The sequence below is a fragment of the Rhinichthys klamathensis genome, unplaced genomic scaffold (assembly GCF_029890125.1).
Source record: "Rhinichthys klamathensis goyatoka isolate OS25496 unplaced genomic scaffold, OSU_Roscu_1.1 h1tg000254l_1, whole genome shotgun sequence".
Lineage (NCBI taxonomy): Eukaryota > Metazoa > Chordata > Actinopteri > Cypriniformes > Leuciscidae > Rhinichthys > Rhinichthys klamathensis.
This window is the reverse complement of record NW_026606776.1, coordinates 486,352-504,423: the sequence shown is the minus strand read 5'-3', so window position 1 is coordinate 504,423 and position 18,072 is coordinate 486,352. Positions and strand designations below refer to the sequence as shown.

The 18,072-nt window shown below is 37.9% G+C and overlaps 3 protein-coding genes across 11 annotated transcripts in view; 2 read left to right on the top strand and 1 right to left on the bottom strand.

Annotated features, from left to right (window-relative positions):
* ccdc88aa (coiled-coil domain containing 88Aa) overlaps nucleotides 1-2,493 on the top strand; it is a 28,894-nt gene extending 26,401 nt beyond the window's left edge. For 6 of the 9 annotated variants that reach the window (XM_056266874.1, XM_056266875.1, XM_056266876.1 and 3 more), the window contains 2 exons: nucleotides 1,476-1,541; nucleotides 1,629-2,493. In XM_056266874.1, the coding sequence (XP_056122849.1) occupies nucleotides 1,476-1,541; nucleotides 1,629-2,338 (776 nt within the window). In that variant the 3' untranslated portion in view covers nucleotides 2,339-2,493. The remainder of the gene's footprint in view (nucleotides 1-1,475; nucleotides 1,542-1,628) is intronic. The other 3 variants (XM_056266877.1, XM_056266873.1, XM_056266879.1) reach the window with 1 other exon arrangement.
* Nucleotides 2,494-4,546: 2,053 nt separating this feature from the next.
* Nucleotides 4,547-14,448, top strand: mtif2 (mitochondrial translational initiation factor 2). The gene is made up of 14 exons (XM_056266959.1): nucleotides 4,547-4,686; nucleotides 5,223-5,370; nucleotides 5,529-5,661; nucleotides 6,367-6,538; nucleotides 6,635-6,795; nucleotides 7,581-7,757; nucleotides 7,948-8,087; nucleotides 9,448-9,572; nucleotides 9,678-9,882; nucleotides 10,120-10,372; nucleotides 11,007-11,147; nucleotides 11,451-11,615; nucleotides 13,985-14,125; nucleotides 14,240-14,448. The coding sequence occupies exons 2-14, from the start codon at nucleotides 5,233-5,235 to the stop codon at nucleotides 14,410-14,412; spliced, it is 2,124 nt and encodes a 707-aa protein (XP_056122934.1). The 5' UTR covers nucleotides 4,547-4,686; nucleotides 5,223-5,232; the 3' UTR covers nucleotides 14,413-14,448.
* Nucleotides 14,449-15,559: 1,111 nt separating this feature from the next.
* On the bottom strand, nucleotides 15,560-18,008 carry rps27a (ribosomal protein S27a). Its single transcript, XM_056267018.1, has 6 exons — nucleotides 17,921-18,008; nucleotides 17,755-17,819; nucleotides 16,335-16,389; nucleotides 16,166-16,251; nucleotides 15,896-16,027; nucleotides 15,560-15,808 (listed from the first exon to the last, which is right to left on the bottom strand). Exons 2-6 carry the CDS (start codon nucleotides 17,800-17,802, stop codon nucleotides 15,659-15,661), a joined length of 471 nt encoding a protein of 156 aa, XP_056122993.1. The 5' UTR covers nucleotides 17,803-17,819; nucleotides 17,921-18,008; the 3' UTR covers nucleotides 15,560-15,658.
* Nucleotides 18,009-18,072: the final 64 nt, after the last annotated feature.

The window sequence follows — 18,072 nt, the reverse complement described above, 5'->3', positions numbered from 1 at the left end:
AATACTTTCTAAATTCCCATATCAACCTGGACCAGTTGAACAATACAGGGATATACATTAAACTGCTCTTTAAATTCTTTCAAATAAATCATATAAAGTGCATAAAGTATTCTTGAACTGACCAAAGTATTTAAAGGGAGAAGGTTACATTAAAAACATGCATTTTATCATCAGACGACGTTACATTTTAATGTTAAAGGTGCAGTATGTTATTTTTCAAAGTCATTGCTGAACATTGTTGATATTTGAAATCAACCCAAACAAACACACCCCTCTCTTCATTGCTCCGCCTCCAAAGCTCACCCTCCAATCCTAATCGCCCTGTCCCGAGTTGGGCTCGAACCCAGATCGCTGGAATGTGCACGCAATGCAAGAGTGAATGTCTATTTATCATAGCAGAAGCACATGATGATGAACGGACGACAAGCATAAAATACATGCACACAAGAGTAATACACCATGGTAACACTATAGTTACACCAACTGCATAGCACCATCTTGGCAAGCCAAAAAACCATAGGCACATGCTAAAAACCAATCAGAACACCTTAGCAATTGCATTATGAACAAATTGGCAACCCAGAACATCATAGCAACTGCATAGCAACATGCTAAAAAACACTTCAGAGCAATACCATGGCAATCACCAAAACAACCATGGAACATTATAAAAACCAATAACACCTTAGCACCATTTCACTGCTTTGGTGCTTCAATGCTTTGCAAGATAAAAGTCATAAAGAGACATTATTCAGTCTGGATAGATGTGTCTTAAGAGTAACTGGAATACAGTGCATGAGTATCTGAGACCCTGTTTATACCAGGAATTAAGATGCGCTTTGGTTGATCGGATCACTAGTAGACGAGAGAGGCACATTCCCGTTTACACCTGGTGTTTTAATTCATCTCTTTTGTCCACTTTCAACCACTTCTGTCCTGACTTCTTTAAAGGGAAAAGTCTATGGGCAGGTACATGTATGAATTTCTTTCAGATCTTTCAATCAAATGGACGAAATAAGCAATTTACATATGAACGTGCCCAGAGACGATGGAAAAATACAGCCGCAAGACCAGCCGGACGCTGTGAATGTGTGTTAGATATCAGGAATGGTGAGAGAACATTGTGCTTGGTACATTTTTCATCTTCAAACCAAACTTGGGTCTCCAGCCAAAGTTTAAATCCCATCTGGCTAGAGCTCTTCCCATACTATTTACACATTAGGTCGGTAGACGGAGAGTAGACGGTCTTTTGTGGCTGTTAGAACACTTTCAACCACATGAGCGTTTACACTACGAAAGCAATCCGGTCGAACGCGTTTTCTGGAAGTGGTCGAAAGTGGACAAGCTCAAAACATTTTAGACCCGGTTTACACCTGTATTTAACGTCGTCCACTTGTGATCCAATCGACCAAAACGCATCTTAATACCTGGTGTAAACAGGGCCTAACTGTGTGTTTACACATTTGTCCCTTCAGGTAAAGATTTCCAAGAAGACACAATTCCACCAAGTCTTGCAAATGGCACAGAAAGCCAAGATCATGGTAAGAATTTATTGGTAGACCAAAATTAACTTTCTGAGAGTTTTATGATCCTGTTGCGCTGTAACTTCCTCTAATTGACATGTTCAGCAGGGCTGAATGGCAAATCGAGTCGTGCCCCGAGTGCGAGCAGTGGTGAGTTTAGCGTGAGCCTGGAGAACGAGGCCTGGTCCAGTGATAGCAGCACCCTTCCAGATCCATTCCCGTCCAATCGGCAACGAGTCAGTGACTCGCCTTCACCAGCTCGGCCCAACCACGAGGAGCTCAGGCAGGGTTACTGCTCCTCTGGGAGTGCGGTGCGGAGGTCCAGCAGTGGGAGATCCGCTGGAGATCGTTCAGCACAAAAGCTGGACAAAGCAAACATTGGACTGTATAAAACTCAGAGCGTGCAAAGTACAGAGTCTGATCCTAAAACTGCTCTCGAGACGCAAGGGAAGTCCTCCTCCGTATCAGGGTGTTTGAACTGCTTTGCCACTCCAATGCGAAGCCCCAAATCAGGCCAGGCTCTGTCCACATTACCCCGCGCCAGCTGTGTCATCTCCACATCAGAGGGCAACAGTCGCCGTGCCAGTGTCCTTAGCACTATGTCAGTGGGATCAGTGTCGAGTAAGAACGCTGCTGATCCTCATATGATTCAACCTGACCACAGTGACGAGGTTTTAAAAGGAAGCCTTGTCTTGGAAGAGGAAGACCTTAAACCAGAGCACCTTTTTGATTCAGAATTCACCATAGATTCAGTCTTTACAAACACAATTTTCAGTGAGTCAAGTACAAGCCCAGCTAACAAAAATATGGTCTAAGAACGTTTTGCCTGAACGTTTTTGAAAACGTCCTTACTGAATGTAAAAAAAAAAAAAAAACTTTTTGTGAACGTTAAGGAAACATTCCATTTTATCAATTTGAAAACATTATGGGCAAGGGCGGCCTTTGCAATTCAGAGGCCCGTTTCAAAGAAACAGTCCCACCCCCAGAATAGCAAAAACAATGTTTGCAATGCGACCTCAAATACTGTATATCTGTTATTACAATGTTAACTCATATTTCTCTCTTAATAGTCTATTTATAAAGGCATTCTGTTTCTTTAACCCAAAACTATTGTTACAATCATGACCGAAAACAAAAACAGCATTCAATCTTCTTCCCTCAGTCCCTCAGCTAAAATGAAATTATTCTAAAACCGCCAGTAGGTAGCGGCAAACCATTGTCTTAACTAGTTAGTCAGTAAATCATTCAGTCAAACGATTCGTTCAAAAAAGCTGATTCATTCAGTAACGAAAAAATACTCTTGCTTCTGTGATATTGCTTATAAATATTAAAAACAAGAACTTATATGGAGACTTCTTTGCACCATATCTTGGTTTATGTACAATTATAACACTATGCTTTGTGTTATATTACCTTTGCATCAAATTACGAGAAACTAGTGTTTTTCTAATACAGCGGCTTTGGGAGTGATGGTAAAAATTACATCCTTCTCTCTTCTGATCACTGCTATCAATCTCCCTCTATTTTTGTCCTTTTTTTGAAAGTTGTGAAAACCCTATAATTTGTATAAGTTTTTCTTTTGCTATTTTGAGCAAATGGGAACACAAAAAAAATGTGTAATGTAGTCTCTCATTCACCGCTATAGAAGTTTACCCAACTTCTGACCGCTTCTGAGAAACCCGGACACGTGACAATCCAAACAATCCTTTTCTTTGAACAATCCTTAACTACAACTCTTAGTTTGTCTTGGTTTGGTTGACACTTAGGCCTATTTATTTTCCTTATTTTGTCTCTCTTTCTTTCTTTCTTTCTTTTTTAAATGTATTTTGAATTGTTTGCATTTCATGTGTTAAATTATTCTATGTTCACTTTTTTCAAATTACAAATTGCATGAAAGTAAAATAAAAAAGAAAGAAATACAAGAGTCCCTCTGTGCATGTAGCATCAAAACTGTGGCTCATTTGTTCTGACTACTGTATATTACAGTCATTTTTCCTATCCTGCAGAATAGTGTGTCTGTGGTTTGTTGTTTATTTTTAGCATAAATGCACCTAGTATTTGTTCAAACCAGTAAATATCTCAAGAGTAGGTTACCTGTGTATCTTGCTTTTTATCTAATTTTATCGTGTTTTCCTTCTAAATTATGAAAACTGCCTTTTTGTTTGCTCATATTGTGGTGCTTTGTGCTCATGTTTCCTGCATTTGTTAGCAGAAGTGATTTAAAACATATATAAAAAGATTGTATGATTTTTTGATTAAATAAAAAACAACTTTACTGTAAGACAAAATGTGGTTTTAGGGGCGTTTGGTGGTTCAGAAATCCTCATTTAAATGTCAGTATATTGGACACATTTTGATTGTATCTGAAGGACAAATAGAAATCCACCGAGGAGAAACAAACAAACAATCATTTATCTCGCAAGACTGTGATTGGTTCGTCCGGAGGAGCGCTGAGAAAAGTAACCAGTAGCCTACTTCCTATTCGAGATCAAGTAGCATTTTTGACATGGTTGAAGAGGTTTTGCATTGCCAAAACATTGGTAACATTAAATTAGATACATATTTACACACATTTTCAAATAATTTTTTTTTTAAAATAAAATAAGAAGGCAAGAAAAAGAAAAAAGTATACAATGCATGGTTTCAGAATCAGATTGATAGCTATAATGCAAGATATTGTCTTGGTAAAGCGTCCAGTACACCGAAAAAGCTTTTATAAATAAATATAAAACGCATATAAATAGGCTACAAGCCAAGGCTATAAATAAGATGTAGCCTACATGTATTAATAGACAAGATATGAAATATAAAAAATATGTATAAAACGATGTGTTAAAAATATACTGTGTTGGGTATTACACATGTTTTATTACAAATGCTTCTGAGTATTTTATGCATGTTTACAGTTAATTTTACTCTTATTATATATCTATATGATTGTGTTTTTGGAGCTCCATGGACTCTGTGGATTTTGTCGCCACCGCGTGTTTTGTGTGTGTGTGTGTGTGTGTGTGAGAACTGCAGTCTGCGCAATACATTGTGGGATACACTGTCATGGCGGCGCCCATACAGCAGAAATGACATCTGACTTGAGATATTATTTGCTTAAACTGATTATCTTTTCGTCTCTGCTTTCCTTTCTGTATACTGAATGAATTCAGCGGTAAGTGTATTTTCTCTTGTTTAGTAAGTTTCTCACATGCAGGAAAATGTCTGGTAATCTGCCTTGAGCTACTGTATAATGTCAGCATTATATGAAAGATACAACAAGTACCTTGGTATGACAATATTTTTATGATGAAGATGGTGATGATGATGACATTTTTCATGGTAATACCATTTTATTTGAACATATTTGCCATGGTAATACAATGGTGTTCTTTAATCATTCAGTGCCATTGCATTTATCAAACTTTCATGGTATTATAGCATCAATGAACCATGGTATCAAAGTACAAAGTGAGTAATCAACTTTAGTATTAGATTAATTTGTTGTATCATAACATTTGCATGTTATTACAAGTTATTTAACTTATACTGCTATTCATGATGCCTCTCATCATTTTAAAAGTGTTTTGTCTTTAAGATATAGTGCAATTGTTAATTGTAGTCATTGTACTGACCTTGTCCTGGATCAACGCTATATTTTTATATTCATTGTTCGAATATGAACTTTGAAGCTTTTTTTATTATAACTAGAAAATCTGCAATGAAGCGGATATCAGGCTTGATTGGCAGGACTGCGTGGTCCTGTTGGCATCATGGGAGTCCATGTCTTCCCCCTGCCTGGGTCCCTGGACCCCCGTCGTCCACCTGTCTTCAGGTCCGACACCTGGCTGCAAAACAGGTCAGCCTCAAAATGTTGAACCCTTCACTAATGCTTATCAGAAGGGTCACCGCATTCCCATGTAGATCACAAGATTACAGATTACAGCACAAACCAGATTGTTTGGATGCCTTGTGTGCATGTAGTGAGCAAAACATGTTGCGTTTGTTTTATTGTAGAATAAGGGCCAATTCAAAGGTGAGAAGTTCAAATCGAAACCAGTGAAGCCAGAGAAACAACAGAAGCAGGAGGTGGAGATCAAACAGAGGATGACTGTGGCTGAACTCGCCAAGGCCATGAATAAAGACATTGGTGAGTGTTGATCTAAATCAGATGAGCTTATGATGGAGTTTCTGTCTTTTCAAGCTATATATATACATCATGACAACATGTTTTAAAAAAAGAAGTATCTTATGCTCACTAAGCCTGTGTTTGTTTGATGAAAAATACACAAAAAACAGTGATCTTGTGAAATATTATTAAAATTTTTAAGAACTGCTTTCTTTTTTAATATTCTGGAGGTCAAAAGTTTGGAATAATCACAGAGGCTGCATTTATTTAAATAATAATTTAAAAAATACAGTGATAACAGTGATATTGTGAAATATTATTACCATTTAAAATAACTGTTTTCTATTTGAATATATTTTATAATGTAATTTATTCCTGTGATGGTTAAGCTGTATTCTCAGCATCATTACTCCAGTCTTCAGTGTCACATGATTCTTCAGAAATCATTCTAATACATTGATTTGCTGCTCAAGAAACATTTATTTATTATTATCAATGTTGAAAACAGTTGTGCTGCTTAATACTTTTGTAGAAAGAGTGATGCATTTTTTTAGATGAATAGAAAGTTCAAAAGAACAGCATTTTAAATAAATAAAAAAATCTTTTGTAACATTGTAAAAGTCTTAACTGAGACTTTTGATCAATTTAGTGCAATTTAATTTCTTTTTCTGAATGTCCCCAAATGGTGATCACAGATGTTATATCTGTATCGTCCCCCCTCTTTAGATCACGTCTATGAAGCCCTGCTCAACACAGAAGTCGATCTGGACGAGTTGGAGCCCGACACACTGCTGGAGGAGAAATGGATAAAAGAGGCAGTAAAGAGATCGGGAATGAAACACAAATGGGCCAAACTGGTTGAAACCAAAGTCAGAGAAAACAAAGATATCCAGAAAACGTGAGGACGATTTTAATAATACAGCTGTCTGACTTTTGTATCGTTTTCTACATGTATAATTTTCAGAGATTTCTAAAAACCTGTTTGAATTGTCAGGCCTCCCCCAGATCCCGCTCAGTTAGTCCCTCGAGCTCCAGTGGTGACCATCATGGGTCATGTAGACCATGGAAAGACCACCCTTCTGGACAGCCTGAGGAAGAGTCAGATCGCTGCTCAGGAGGCGGGAGGAATCACACAACACATCGGAGCCTTCCGGGGTACTGAACTCATCAACATATCACTGCCATTTATGATTTTCTGATTATTCTCAGAGACCCAGTGTTGCACAATTGCAATGTTTGTATAAAGCAATTAAATAATACCTTGACTTCACTAAATATGGGTGAAAAATAAGTTTTGACAACAGTCACAACAGTTTTGGTGGGGAAAGAGTTGAACATTAACTGCCAGAGCTTGCTAAAGTCACACAAAAACAAATGATCTAGTTACAAAGTAAGTATTTGACTTAGTATTTAGTGATGGGAAAAGGCTTAAAGGGATAGTTCACCCAAAAGTTCTGTCATTAATTACTCCCCCCTCATGTCGTTCCAAACCCGTAAGACTTTAGTTCATCTTCAGAACACAAATGAAGATCTTTTTGATGAAATCTGAGAGATTTCTGTCCCTCCATTGACAGCTACGCATCTACCACTTTGACGCTTCAAAAAGTTCATAAAGAGATCATAAAACTAATCCATATGAATTTTGGTTTTGTCCAAATTTTCTGAAGAGACTTGTTCGCTTTATATGATAAACAGATTGAATTTAGGCAAAAAAAAAAGGTTGGTCAATTTAAGATGCATGGTGACTTCAAGGATCATGAATATTAATGCTTGGGTCTCTGAGGGTTAAACTTAAAGACGAAATGCAGATTTCCTTTAAAAACAATCAATTCTTTCCCAAGATTACAGTATGTACTTTCTTTCAGACAAATGCCGTGTTTGGCATCCTCTGTACCACCAAGTAAAGGACTTGTGATAAAATGAGTCTGTGTCCTGTTCAGTTCAGCTGCCCTCGGGTGAAAAGATCACTTTTCTGGACACACCTGGTCATGCAGCGTTTTCTGCCATGCGGGCGCGTGGAGCCATGGTCACTGATATCGTCATCCTGGTGGTGGCAGCCGATGACGGTGTGATGAAACAGACAATTGAGTCCATACAGCATGCAAAAAAAGCCAAAGGTAGTCGCAATTTAAAAATTATTAGGAAAATTAGATTTTTATATTAATTAATTTATATTCATATTCATTCATTTATTCATTTTGGACTAGCTATACATTATTTTATATATATAAAATACATTTTGAGATCCAGCTGGAGTTGTTTTGTTTATTGTGTGTATGAAGATTCAATGTGTGTTTTTATCTGCAGTGCCGATCGTCATCGCTGTGAATAAATGTGATAAACCTCAGGCTGACCCGCACCGTGTGAAAGAGGAGCTTGTAGGACATGAAGTAGTCTGTGAGGAGTTTGGTGGGGAAATACAGGCCATCCATGTGTCTGCATTAAAGGTACAGTGAAGGCCTTATATTTGAACTTCTCTTATGCCACCCTTAAAGTCCCCATAAATTGAAAATTGAAGTTTTTTGGCTTGTAGTATGAACATGTTAACCTAACTGTTATCTATAAGCTAGTGGGCTCCAAAACAATGACAAAATACGCATTTATATAGATATAAGCATTCAAAACTTACAGTCTCTCACTTCCGCCAATATGGATCAATGATTTTGATGACATCACTCTGCGCTTCAGCTTCTCATCAGATTTTCTGTCCAATCAAATGCTCTCTAGAATCTGAAGCTCCACCTCCTACATTATAAATTGATGCTAAAGCTGCGGCGGATATTTGTTCACACATGTACTATTTACTACATAACACATAGTGCACTAAATAGGGGATAGGGAACGATTCAGACTGTGTAAATATGTTTTCCATTGGGGAGAATGAAGACTGGTTTCACGTTAGTGTCACGTGAACCGCCACAGCGCGCACACAGTCTGCTCCGGTCCAGAGACACGACAGCACAGAGCGGATCATATGCGTGAGTCGACGCAGACCAGAAAAAATATCGGAGCCATTCTCCTCAGAATGCTGTACTTTAAAGCGATATGGAAGAGATTAGAGTAGAAACGGTTAGAGCTTTACCGAGCTCAGCGGCTCTGAACGAGCTGTGATATAAACTAAACGCTATTGACTGTTTTTAAAAAGGGGAGGAGCTATTTGATATGCCCCGCCCTCTCTTCCTGTTTCAGAAATTACGTCAACACATTGAATAATGATAGCTTGTTTCAAGGCGCTTCAGTGGGCCTTTAAAAATATTTAATGTCACTGGATAAAATGTCACATAATAGAAAAATATCAAACCTAGCAGTACAAATGCTGTACAAGCTTTTCTCAGAAATCATTTTACCTTTTTGAGCCATTTTTGCTAAGACGGTTAACCGACTGTCAAGGTGATTGTTTGTAATTGTATGAAGTTAGTTTTAGCAGAGTAACCACAGGTGTAGTTGTTCTAAAGTTGTTCTTATAACATGTGACAACCAGGAAGTGTCCAAACATTTGTCTTAATTTTGAACAGTATGAGTTTTTATCATGTAAAACCCAAGAAACTTCTTTTTGTAAAACATCTTGCAAAAAAAAAAAAAAAAAAAGCCACTTTTGATAATTTTTTGCGTCTAATGCAATAACATTTATACTTTTTTGCCGTGGCTTAGGTGTCTAAATATTTTTGGGGAGTCTGGGGTTTTGTCAGGGTTTATTTTGCTCACTCTCCAATCCATATGTAGTTGTGTGACGGTAGTACCTCATCACATGATATTGGAATTATTATATGTGAACATGGCAGCATTTAGAGTGTAATTTCTCTGCAGGGGGATAATCTATTACAGCTGGCTGAAGCCACGGTGGCACTGGCAGAGGTCCTGGAGCTGAAGGGTGACCCCACAGGCCTGGTAGAAGGGACGGTCATCGAGAGCCGCACAGACAGAGGCAGAGGGTGAGTGTAAACGAGACCTGTCCTTACAGTGTGAGAGATCAATAAGAACTACACTTATATCACTGCCATCAAGGCATCAGTCACATCAGCTGTTGTGTTTCACAGGCCTGTCACCACGGCCATCATCCAGCGTGGCACTCTGAGGAAGGGCTGTACGCTGGTGGCAGGAAAGTGCTGGGCTAAAGTGCGCTTCATGTTTGATGAGCACGATCAGGATGTGTGTGAGGCCGGGCCCAGCATCGCTGTGGAGATCGTGGGTTGGAAAGATCTTCCCTCTGCTGGTGAGGAGATCCTGGAGGTGGAATCAGAGGTATCCTTAAGCTTGTGTTTTTAAAGAGTCATATTCTACACTTTTGTAGCTTTTTTTTTTTTATCTTAAATGTTATACACTACCGGTCAGAAGTTTGGGTTGATTACGATTTTTTAATCATGTATCGGGAAAAAAGTCTCTTATGCTAACCATATTTACATTCTGGTATTGTAAATGATATATGTTATGACTGGCTAACCTCCACACTGGCGTAGTTCACATAGTTCGTTCTCTTAGCAAAGGGCCCGTGAGGTGGTGGAGTGGCGCAGCTACATGGAAGAGCAGGACAAGCTGAAAGAAGACCAGCAGGTCATCGAAGCCAAGCAGAAGCAGCATGACGACAGCTACAAGAGAGAGCGGGAGAGCATGGCCCATCTCTCCTGGAGACAGAGGAGGGCGGCCATGTACCGGGCCAACAAACACAAACTCATCCACCGGGCCAGTGAGAAAACTGACATGGAGGAACTCACGCTGCCCGTGATCATCAAAGGTGAGATGATGATTCTTCATTTCACCAGGGCTGTTGACAGTAAGAGCAAGTGAAATATATATATTTTTTATTCTAAATAACCTCTATTGTGCACAGTTTATATATTGCCTAAATTATTTTCATCAAAAATGTAATACATTTCTCAGTCTCTGAAATGCAACAAAGTTTAATAGGTGGGAAACAGTAATGAAAGCAGCGACAAATCTTCCATAGTGTGACGTACATCCGAGTGAAACGGATTATTGAAAAAGAAAAAACGTGGGGCGGGATTCAATCCATTGTTTGGATAGAGGCAAAAATTATAAAAGATAAAAAATTATGCTAGCACTTTATTTTGATTAGACATTGATTCTACTAACTATAAGTAACTTCGCAACTACATGTCAACTTATTCTACTAACCCTAACCAAACAGTCTACTAATACTCTAATGAGAGCTTACATGTAGTTGCAAAGTTACTTATAGTTAGTAGAATGTCTAATATGGACCTTTAAAATAAAATGTTACCTTCTATTTTACTGTGACTTACCAATAATATTATATCATGATGGACAAAATGAAGTTCCTCCCTGTATTATTTTATTCAGAATGCTAAGAATATATTGTGACCGGCTGTACTCGTCTGGTTATTTAGGGGATGTTGACGGCTCAGTGGAGGCTATTTTGAACATCCTGGAAAGTTATGATGCTGATGACCAGTGTCAGTTGGATGTGGTACATTTTGGTGTGGGCGACATCACAGAAAAAGACATCACCTTGGCAGAGACGTTCTCAGGTAAGCAAGTTGGCGGTGTGCATTAACTCGTTAATTTTGCCAGCCCTATATATATATATACTGTGTATATATATTGCCACTCAAAATGTCTATAAATATAGCAATATGAAAATCAGCAGCAAATCTAGTGGGATCTTCAAATATTGCCTTTGGCACAGGTGGGCGTTGAAGTCTAAAAGGTTGAGAACCACTCATTTACAGCCCTTGAATTGACTGCTACTGTTGTCATTATTTGTTTGCCTTGTTAAAGTGTCAGACTTGGTCATTTTCTTGTATTCTCTCTTTTTCTCCATCATTGGTCAGGCATCATATATGGTTTCAATGTTGATGCAAATAAATCGATTCAGCAGATGGCTGCTAAGAGGGACATTCCCTTACGATTACACAGAGTCATCTACAAACTCATAGACGAACTGAAAGACGACTTGAGCAGCAAACTGTCCCCAACCACTGAAGAAAATATCGTTGGTGAGTTTAACTTTAATATCACACGTTGATTTTAACATTGAACTTTGTTCTATTAACATGTGCTGAAAATCATTTACTTGATGGACCGGGTCAAAAATGACCGGCCTTTTAAATTGCTTGCCAATCTCTCATTATGATGTTATTATCACCAAATACTGGATTTAATCTTTTTGTCGGTGTATGAATGAGTGTGTGAATGGGTGAATGTGAGGCAAATGTAAAGCGCTTTGGTGGCCATTGGGTCTGTGAAAGCGCTATATAAATGCAGTCCATTTACCATTTTACCATTTGTCAACCTGTTTTCTTTCAATTGAGACTCAATTCTCAAGCTTATTCACATCAAAAAAACAAAAAACGGAGGCACATAAGCTCAGATCAATGAGGCCTACGATCAATCGTTTCCAAAAAGAAATACAAAACATTGTTAAACCATTATAAGCCATGAATCAAGCCAACCAGCCACAAGGTCAATCATAACATTACAAACTTTGATTTGAAGCAAAAAAGTATTTGAAAATTGGACAAAAATACAAAGGTACAAGACTGTGTTCTTAATGGCTTTAGTGAGGGAAAGAACTACAATCCCATGAAGTATAGGTATGTATACGAAGAGCATAATCAAATTAAAAAACGAATAAGAAATATATACAAATATTTCAATGTTTTGAGAGCGTAGGGAAACCGACTCGATTGCGTCATGTGCAGTGCTTCATGGGAGTGGGCGGAGCTAAAGGGCTCTTTTGTCACGTTTTGCTTGTCTCAACCATAGATATCCATAATAAAGGCTAGATGTCTTACGGCGGAGTCTCTATCGTCATCACTGTCGGCCATCTTGTCACAGGCAAGCTTTCTGGCGGGCTCTGTGGTGCCTGATGTAAGATGAGTGATCAGCACTAACACTAATACTCTTATCTCGTTGAAATCTTGACGGATTTACAAACGGTTTGGTTTCTTACAAACGTTATTAACGTGGCTATAATTCTGGATGATTATTTATTTATACACTTATTATTCATAAGCATGCAGTGTCATAACTACATCTCTGGCGTTTATATCAAAACAAACCGTTTGAAAATCGGTAGAAAATTGAGCAAGTTATGGTTATTTAAAAAGTACATGCACCATTAAAACACAATGTTACGACTGAGCGAGCTGCCTGTGACAAGATGGCCGCCAGGTGCGGACATCGACCTCCATTGGCCAGCAGCGCGGACGAGACATCTAGCCTTTATTATGGATATCTATTGTCTCAACTCTTTGATTGGTGGAAATGTCTGTAGAGCATCATGGTTAATGTAGTTTTCACCAGGAATTACACTGTTAAACACGTTTATTTAAAAAAATAAATAGGCTTTATGCCGAGCGTCACGTGACCAAACCGGAAAACAGGTCTCATTGCATCCGCCTGTCAGAGAAAGTGTTAACGGCCGTAAGAACTAACTACGATATCTATGGATTTTTAAGGTAATCAGCTAACCTACTAAGTTCACTTTGTTATTGGTGTTTTATGCTATTTAAATATCTAAACGTTAGTGTGAAGAAAAAAAATTAAAAAACTTTTAAATATCAATCTGCACATGCGAGGGACATTGGTTATGCTCATTTTTGCTTGCTCCTTTTAAGTTATCTTGAGTAAAACCGCAAAAAATGTCATGAAGCACATACAAAAGACCTGAATCGGAAGCGATGTGATCTGTTTTCCGGCTTGGTCACGTGACACTCGGCATAAAGCCTATTGAAATGATGCAGGCTAACCGCTTCAACAGAAGCAAATACCATGGATTAACAAACCGCGAAGCTCACAGCAGGTCTGTCTTTAAAGGATTAGAAGTTATCGTTAAAAATCAATTTCCCTATGGAGAAATTGAATGGATTTTTTCCTTCAGGCACCCTACTGTTGCACTCTTATACCCTGTGTCAGTAAGGCAGTCAAGTCAGTAAGTTTTAGTCCAATGAGATAACATTACCTAGCATTTTCGGGAAAAAGAAAATCTTATCTCGGGTCAAAATGTCCGGAACACAGCCAGGTGGTTAAGGGTTGATTCTTTAGCTCATGAAATGACTAAGCCAACATTTGTGGGCGGACTTCACCAGTCATTTTCCCCTGATGCCCAGGCTCAGATATAATCTACAGATTTTCTCGTGCTGATTTTGATCTGTAAAATGAGATTTAAATATCATAAAATGTGTTAAATGGAGATGCAAGTAAAAGCATGATCAATTAGTCAAAAATACTTCTGTGATGTGAATGTCAAAGTTCTGCTGATAAGTCATTGACTAAAACAAACTAGTGCTTTGTGTGTATATATAAAAAAGAGGTTATTTGTCTTTCTTGCCCTTGAATGTTTCTTTTCCCCCTCACGCTTCAGGCGAGGCCTCAGTTCTGGCCACGTTTGATGTGACGGTCGGGAAAAAGAAGATCCCAGTGGCTGGCTGTAGAGTTCAGAAGGGCCTTCTGGACAAAAAGATGAAATTTAGACTTATTCGAGGAAGAGAGATTCTCTGGGAAGGTAAACCAATGCATCAGTACTGATAAATGCCATGGTTATGCAGCTTGGGTTTTTGACATGTTAAATGTTTGCTGTTTGAATTGATTTCTCCATTCATTTGTTTTCTACCTTCAGGATCACTGACAACAATGAAACATCTGAAGGATGATGTTCAGACGGTGAGGACAGGCATGGAATGTGGCCTTTCTTTAGATAATGACGAGCTACAATACAAACCCGGGGATGAAATAGTTTGTTACACCGAATCTGAGTTGAAACAGAAAATATCTTGGGATCCAGGATTTTAAGGGACTGCAGTTGGCGCATCAGTATACTGTACTGTATACATGTAGTAGCCTACACATGCGTATGCAAAAGATGTAACTATATTTGCTGTAGCAATCCTACACCATCACCAACAGATAATAAAAAAACAGTAAAATTGGATTGACTTCATTTTGACTCTCCATATAAGGACTGAACACTGAGGAGTGTACATAATAATTGTGTTTTATAATGTAAATAAAAAATGAGGAAGAGTCGTGTTTTCAAAATGTGTTCTTTGAAAGGTTTTCATGGTGGCTTTTCTTTACAAAGTAAATATTTCAACCTTTATCCCACAATAGAGCTTTCATAATACATTAAACAGTACTTTAACCCACTTGAAAGGGATCAAGTCAAGACGGAAATATATATATTATATATATTATGCATACATACATATAATACTGGTAAAAAAGTAAATGAATAATTACTATTTTTATTAAAGTTCTTTAAAGAAGTCTCTTATGCTCACCAAGGATGTTTTATTTGATCAAAAATACAGTAAAATTGTGAAAAATTACAATCTACACGATTTTTAAATATATTTTTACATTTTATTTCTATGATGCAAAACTGATTTTTCAGTATCCTTACTCCAGTCTTCCGCATAAGACTTTTCACAAAAAGAAAATCAAATATTCAAAACATTTGACCAGTAGTGTACACAAGTCACAATGTAGGTAGGGAAGAATATTAGGTCACATTTCCTATTAGGTGACCTCATAAGTACAGTATTTATTATGCTCATATTCTATTGCAAAACACTTTTGCTGCTATTAAGGTGGGTGACAGGTATGGTTAAGGACAGGTTTGGTGGCATGGGTGGATTTAAGGGTGGGGTCAAGTGTAATTACACAATCTAATAATTATTTAAATTATTTTTAAAATATGCAAGTACAAAGTAAAATCAAGTACACAATACGTGCATAGTAACAAATTTACTAAAATATAAATATAAACTTCTAAATATAAAGTGGGACTGAATATTACAAAGCAAAAGGACAACCTCTAAATTATACTTTGTTACTAAAGTAGTTTGCATGTCCTGTTACCAAGAATTAAAGTTCTATTTATTCATGTCAGTGTAATAGGTTAAAAAAAAAACCAAGGGATTAATCAGAAGACAAGAGATTCATTTTTAAATGTGGCAGGCCACAACTTTATTTACAAAGTACAAACTCCAGAACAGAATCTCCCGTGTAGCACAGGGCATATTGTCAGGACCGTACTTCACTTGTCCTCTGGTTTGTTGAAGCAGTAAGTCAGGCAGCACTTCCCGCAGTAATGACGGTCAAAGTGGCTGGCCATGAAAACCCCGGCCCCACACTCATCCGCGGGACACTCGCGGCGCAGACGGTGGATCTTGCCGTTCTCATCAACCTGAGGGTCAAGACAGAAAACTTAGTTCATATTGACAACTCCCGAAGCAGAACACAATGCATGCCTGATGCCTGACAGGTGACCTACCTTGTAATATTTAAGCACAGCGAGCTTGACCTTCTTTCTCTTGTGCTTGTTCTTCTTGGGAGTGGTGTAGGACTTCTTCTTCCTCTTCTTAGCACCACCACGCAGTCTCAGCACGAGATGCAGAGTGGACTCCTAGATGAACGAGCGCAATGTTCATTTGGATGCTTAAAAGTCTATTACATTATTTGAAAACCTGTGCAGTGCAGTATGATGAAGATTAAGAACCTATAAATCTGAATGAGCATTCAGCTTGGATCTTTATTCACTGACCTTCTGAATGTTGTAGTCAGACAGGGTGCGTCCATCCTCCAGCTGTTTACCAGCAAAAATCAATCTCTGCTGATCAGGAGGGATTCCTGCATTCAAGAGATTTAGCAGTCAGTCTTTTGTCTTCACTTACTATTAATTTGTAGTTCACAGCATCACGCACACAACTTACCTTCCTTGTCTTGAATCTTTGCCTTGACATTTTCAATGGTATCAGAGGGCTCAACCTATAAAACATTGAGGCCAATAGAGATTACATAACAGTAAACTGCACTAATGCCTGCAGCGATTTCAGCTATCCTAAATATTACAAATCACACTGTACAACATGGATCTAATAAACTTGGGTACGAAATGTATGTAGACTGCGCGATGATGACACCTATTGAATCGTAGGCTATGGCACAAGTGTGTATAAAAGAAAACTTCATAAGCATGTGCTAGTGGTAAAGAAATAGAGCAAGATGAATCGCTCTTTGGCAATTGTTGTTTATATGTGTGCTGAAAAAAAAGGAGGTAGTAAAAGAGAATATAAACATGGTCATGGCTAGGGATAAGAGGCAAATGGAGCTTGAGGCGGGTAGTTTTAGCACAGTGTCGTGTCGATCAATACGCCATTTCATGTTGCATGTTTACTGGCTAGTAGTAGCAAACGTACCGAGTAGCTAACACACTGAGATGATCATGCTAAATTTATGACACTGTCAGAAAATTATCGCAGGATATCTTTGAACCTCTCTCACATGACCACAGAAATCGCCACGATTGGTCATCTTTCGTCTGGGACAGCCCAAAATCACTCAATGTGTACCCGGCATTAAAGCAATAGTTATTCAGTCAATTCAAATGTAAAAGGAGACAAATCACAAACTGATTTTGTCCGACATTTTTAGTTTTTTTTTTCCTTTTGTTGAAAGTTAACATCTTTAAATTTAAACTGATACCTATTTTACCTTAAGTAAAAAAGACTAATGCATACACTGCATCTGGCACCTATAATACATTGGTAATGCTTTACAATATGGTCTCATTTGATAATATTAGTTAAATAACTAACAAACATTAACAATGGACAATATATTCTTTAGGCATGATGATGTTAGTTAAAAGTGTTTATGTTCGTATCACAGATACAACTTTTAACCTTAATGTATTAGTAAACACAAACATTAAAATAAATGCTGTCTAAGTATTGTTCAACCTTCTTATAAAGCGTTACCCATACATTCATGTTAGCTATAAAATAAAGGTAGCTGTAAAACGGGAGGTAATTGAAGTTAAAAAAAAATGCATAACTGTATTTAAATGTATTCCTAATATTATTATTTCCTTAAAACATCAACTTGTAGACACATTTTCCATTTGTTTCCAGACGCCTGTAATGTGCCACATGACATAGCATTAGCATTAATTAGGGCTTCCGTAAAACAATAAAAAAAGGCCTTTGCTTACGTTATGACATTACATATCCTATACTATTGTATTCGAAGATTTCTAAAATGCACAATAATTTGGCCTCACGTAGTCAAACGCTGAAATTAAATCAAATAATAAAGTGTCGAGCTGTCTCGTGCGGCTCATCTGCGCCTCACCTCGAGGGTGATGGTTTTCCCCGTGAGGGTTTTCACGAAAATCTGCATCTTGATGTGCAATCCACCTGTGTATAAAACATATAAATGTTTCTGGATAAAGTTAAAGTGCATATATAAACGAATATCATATGTATTTCGTTATTATTTGTTCGTGACAGTAACTCACCACCAGCTCTTAGATGGCGGAAACCGAAAAGGGTCCTTCAAACGGTACAATGTGCTCTTCAGCGCTGTAAGGCTGCCCGACGAACTGCCTGAAGGGAAAATGAGGTAAAAAAAAAGTGAGACGGAGACATTATAGATATTTAACACTTCTTA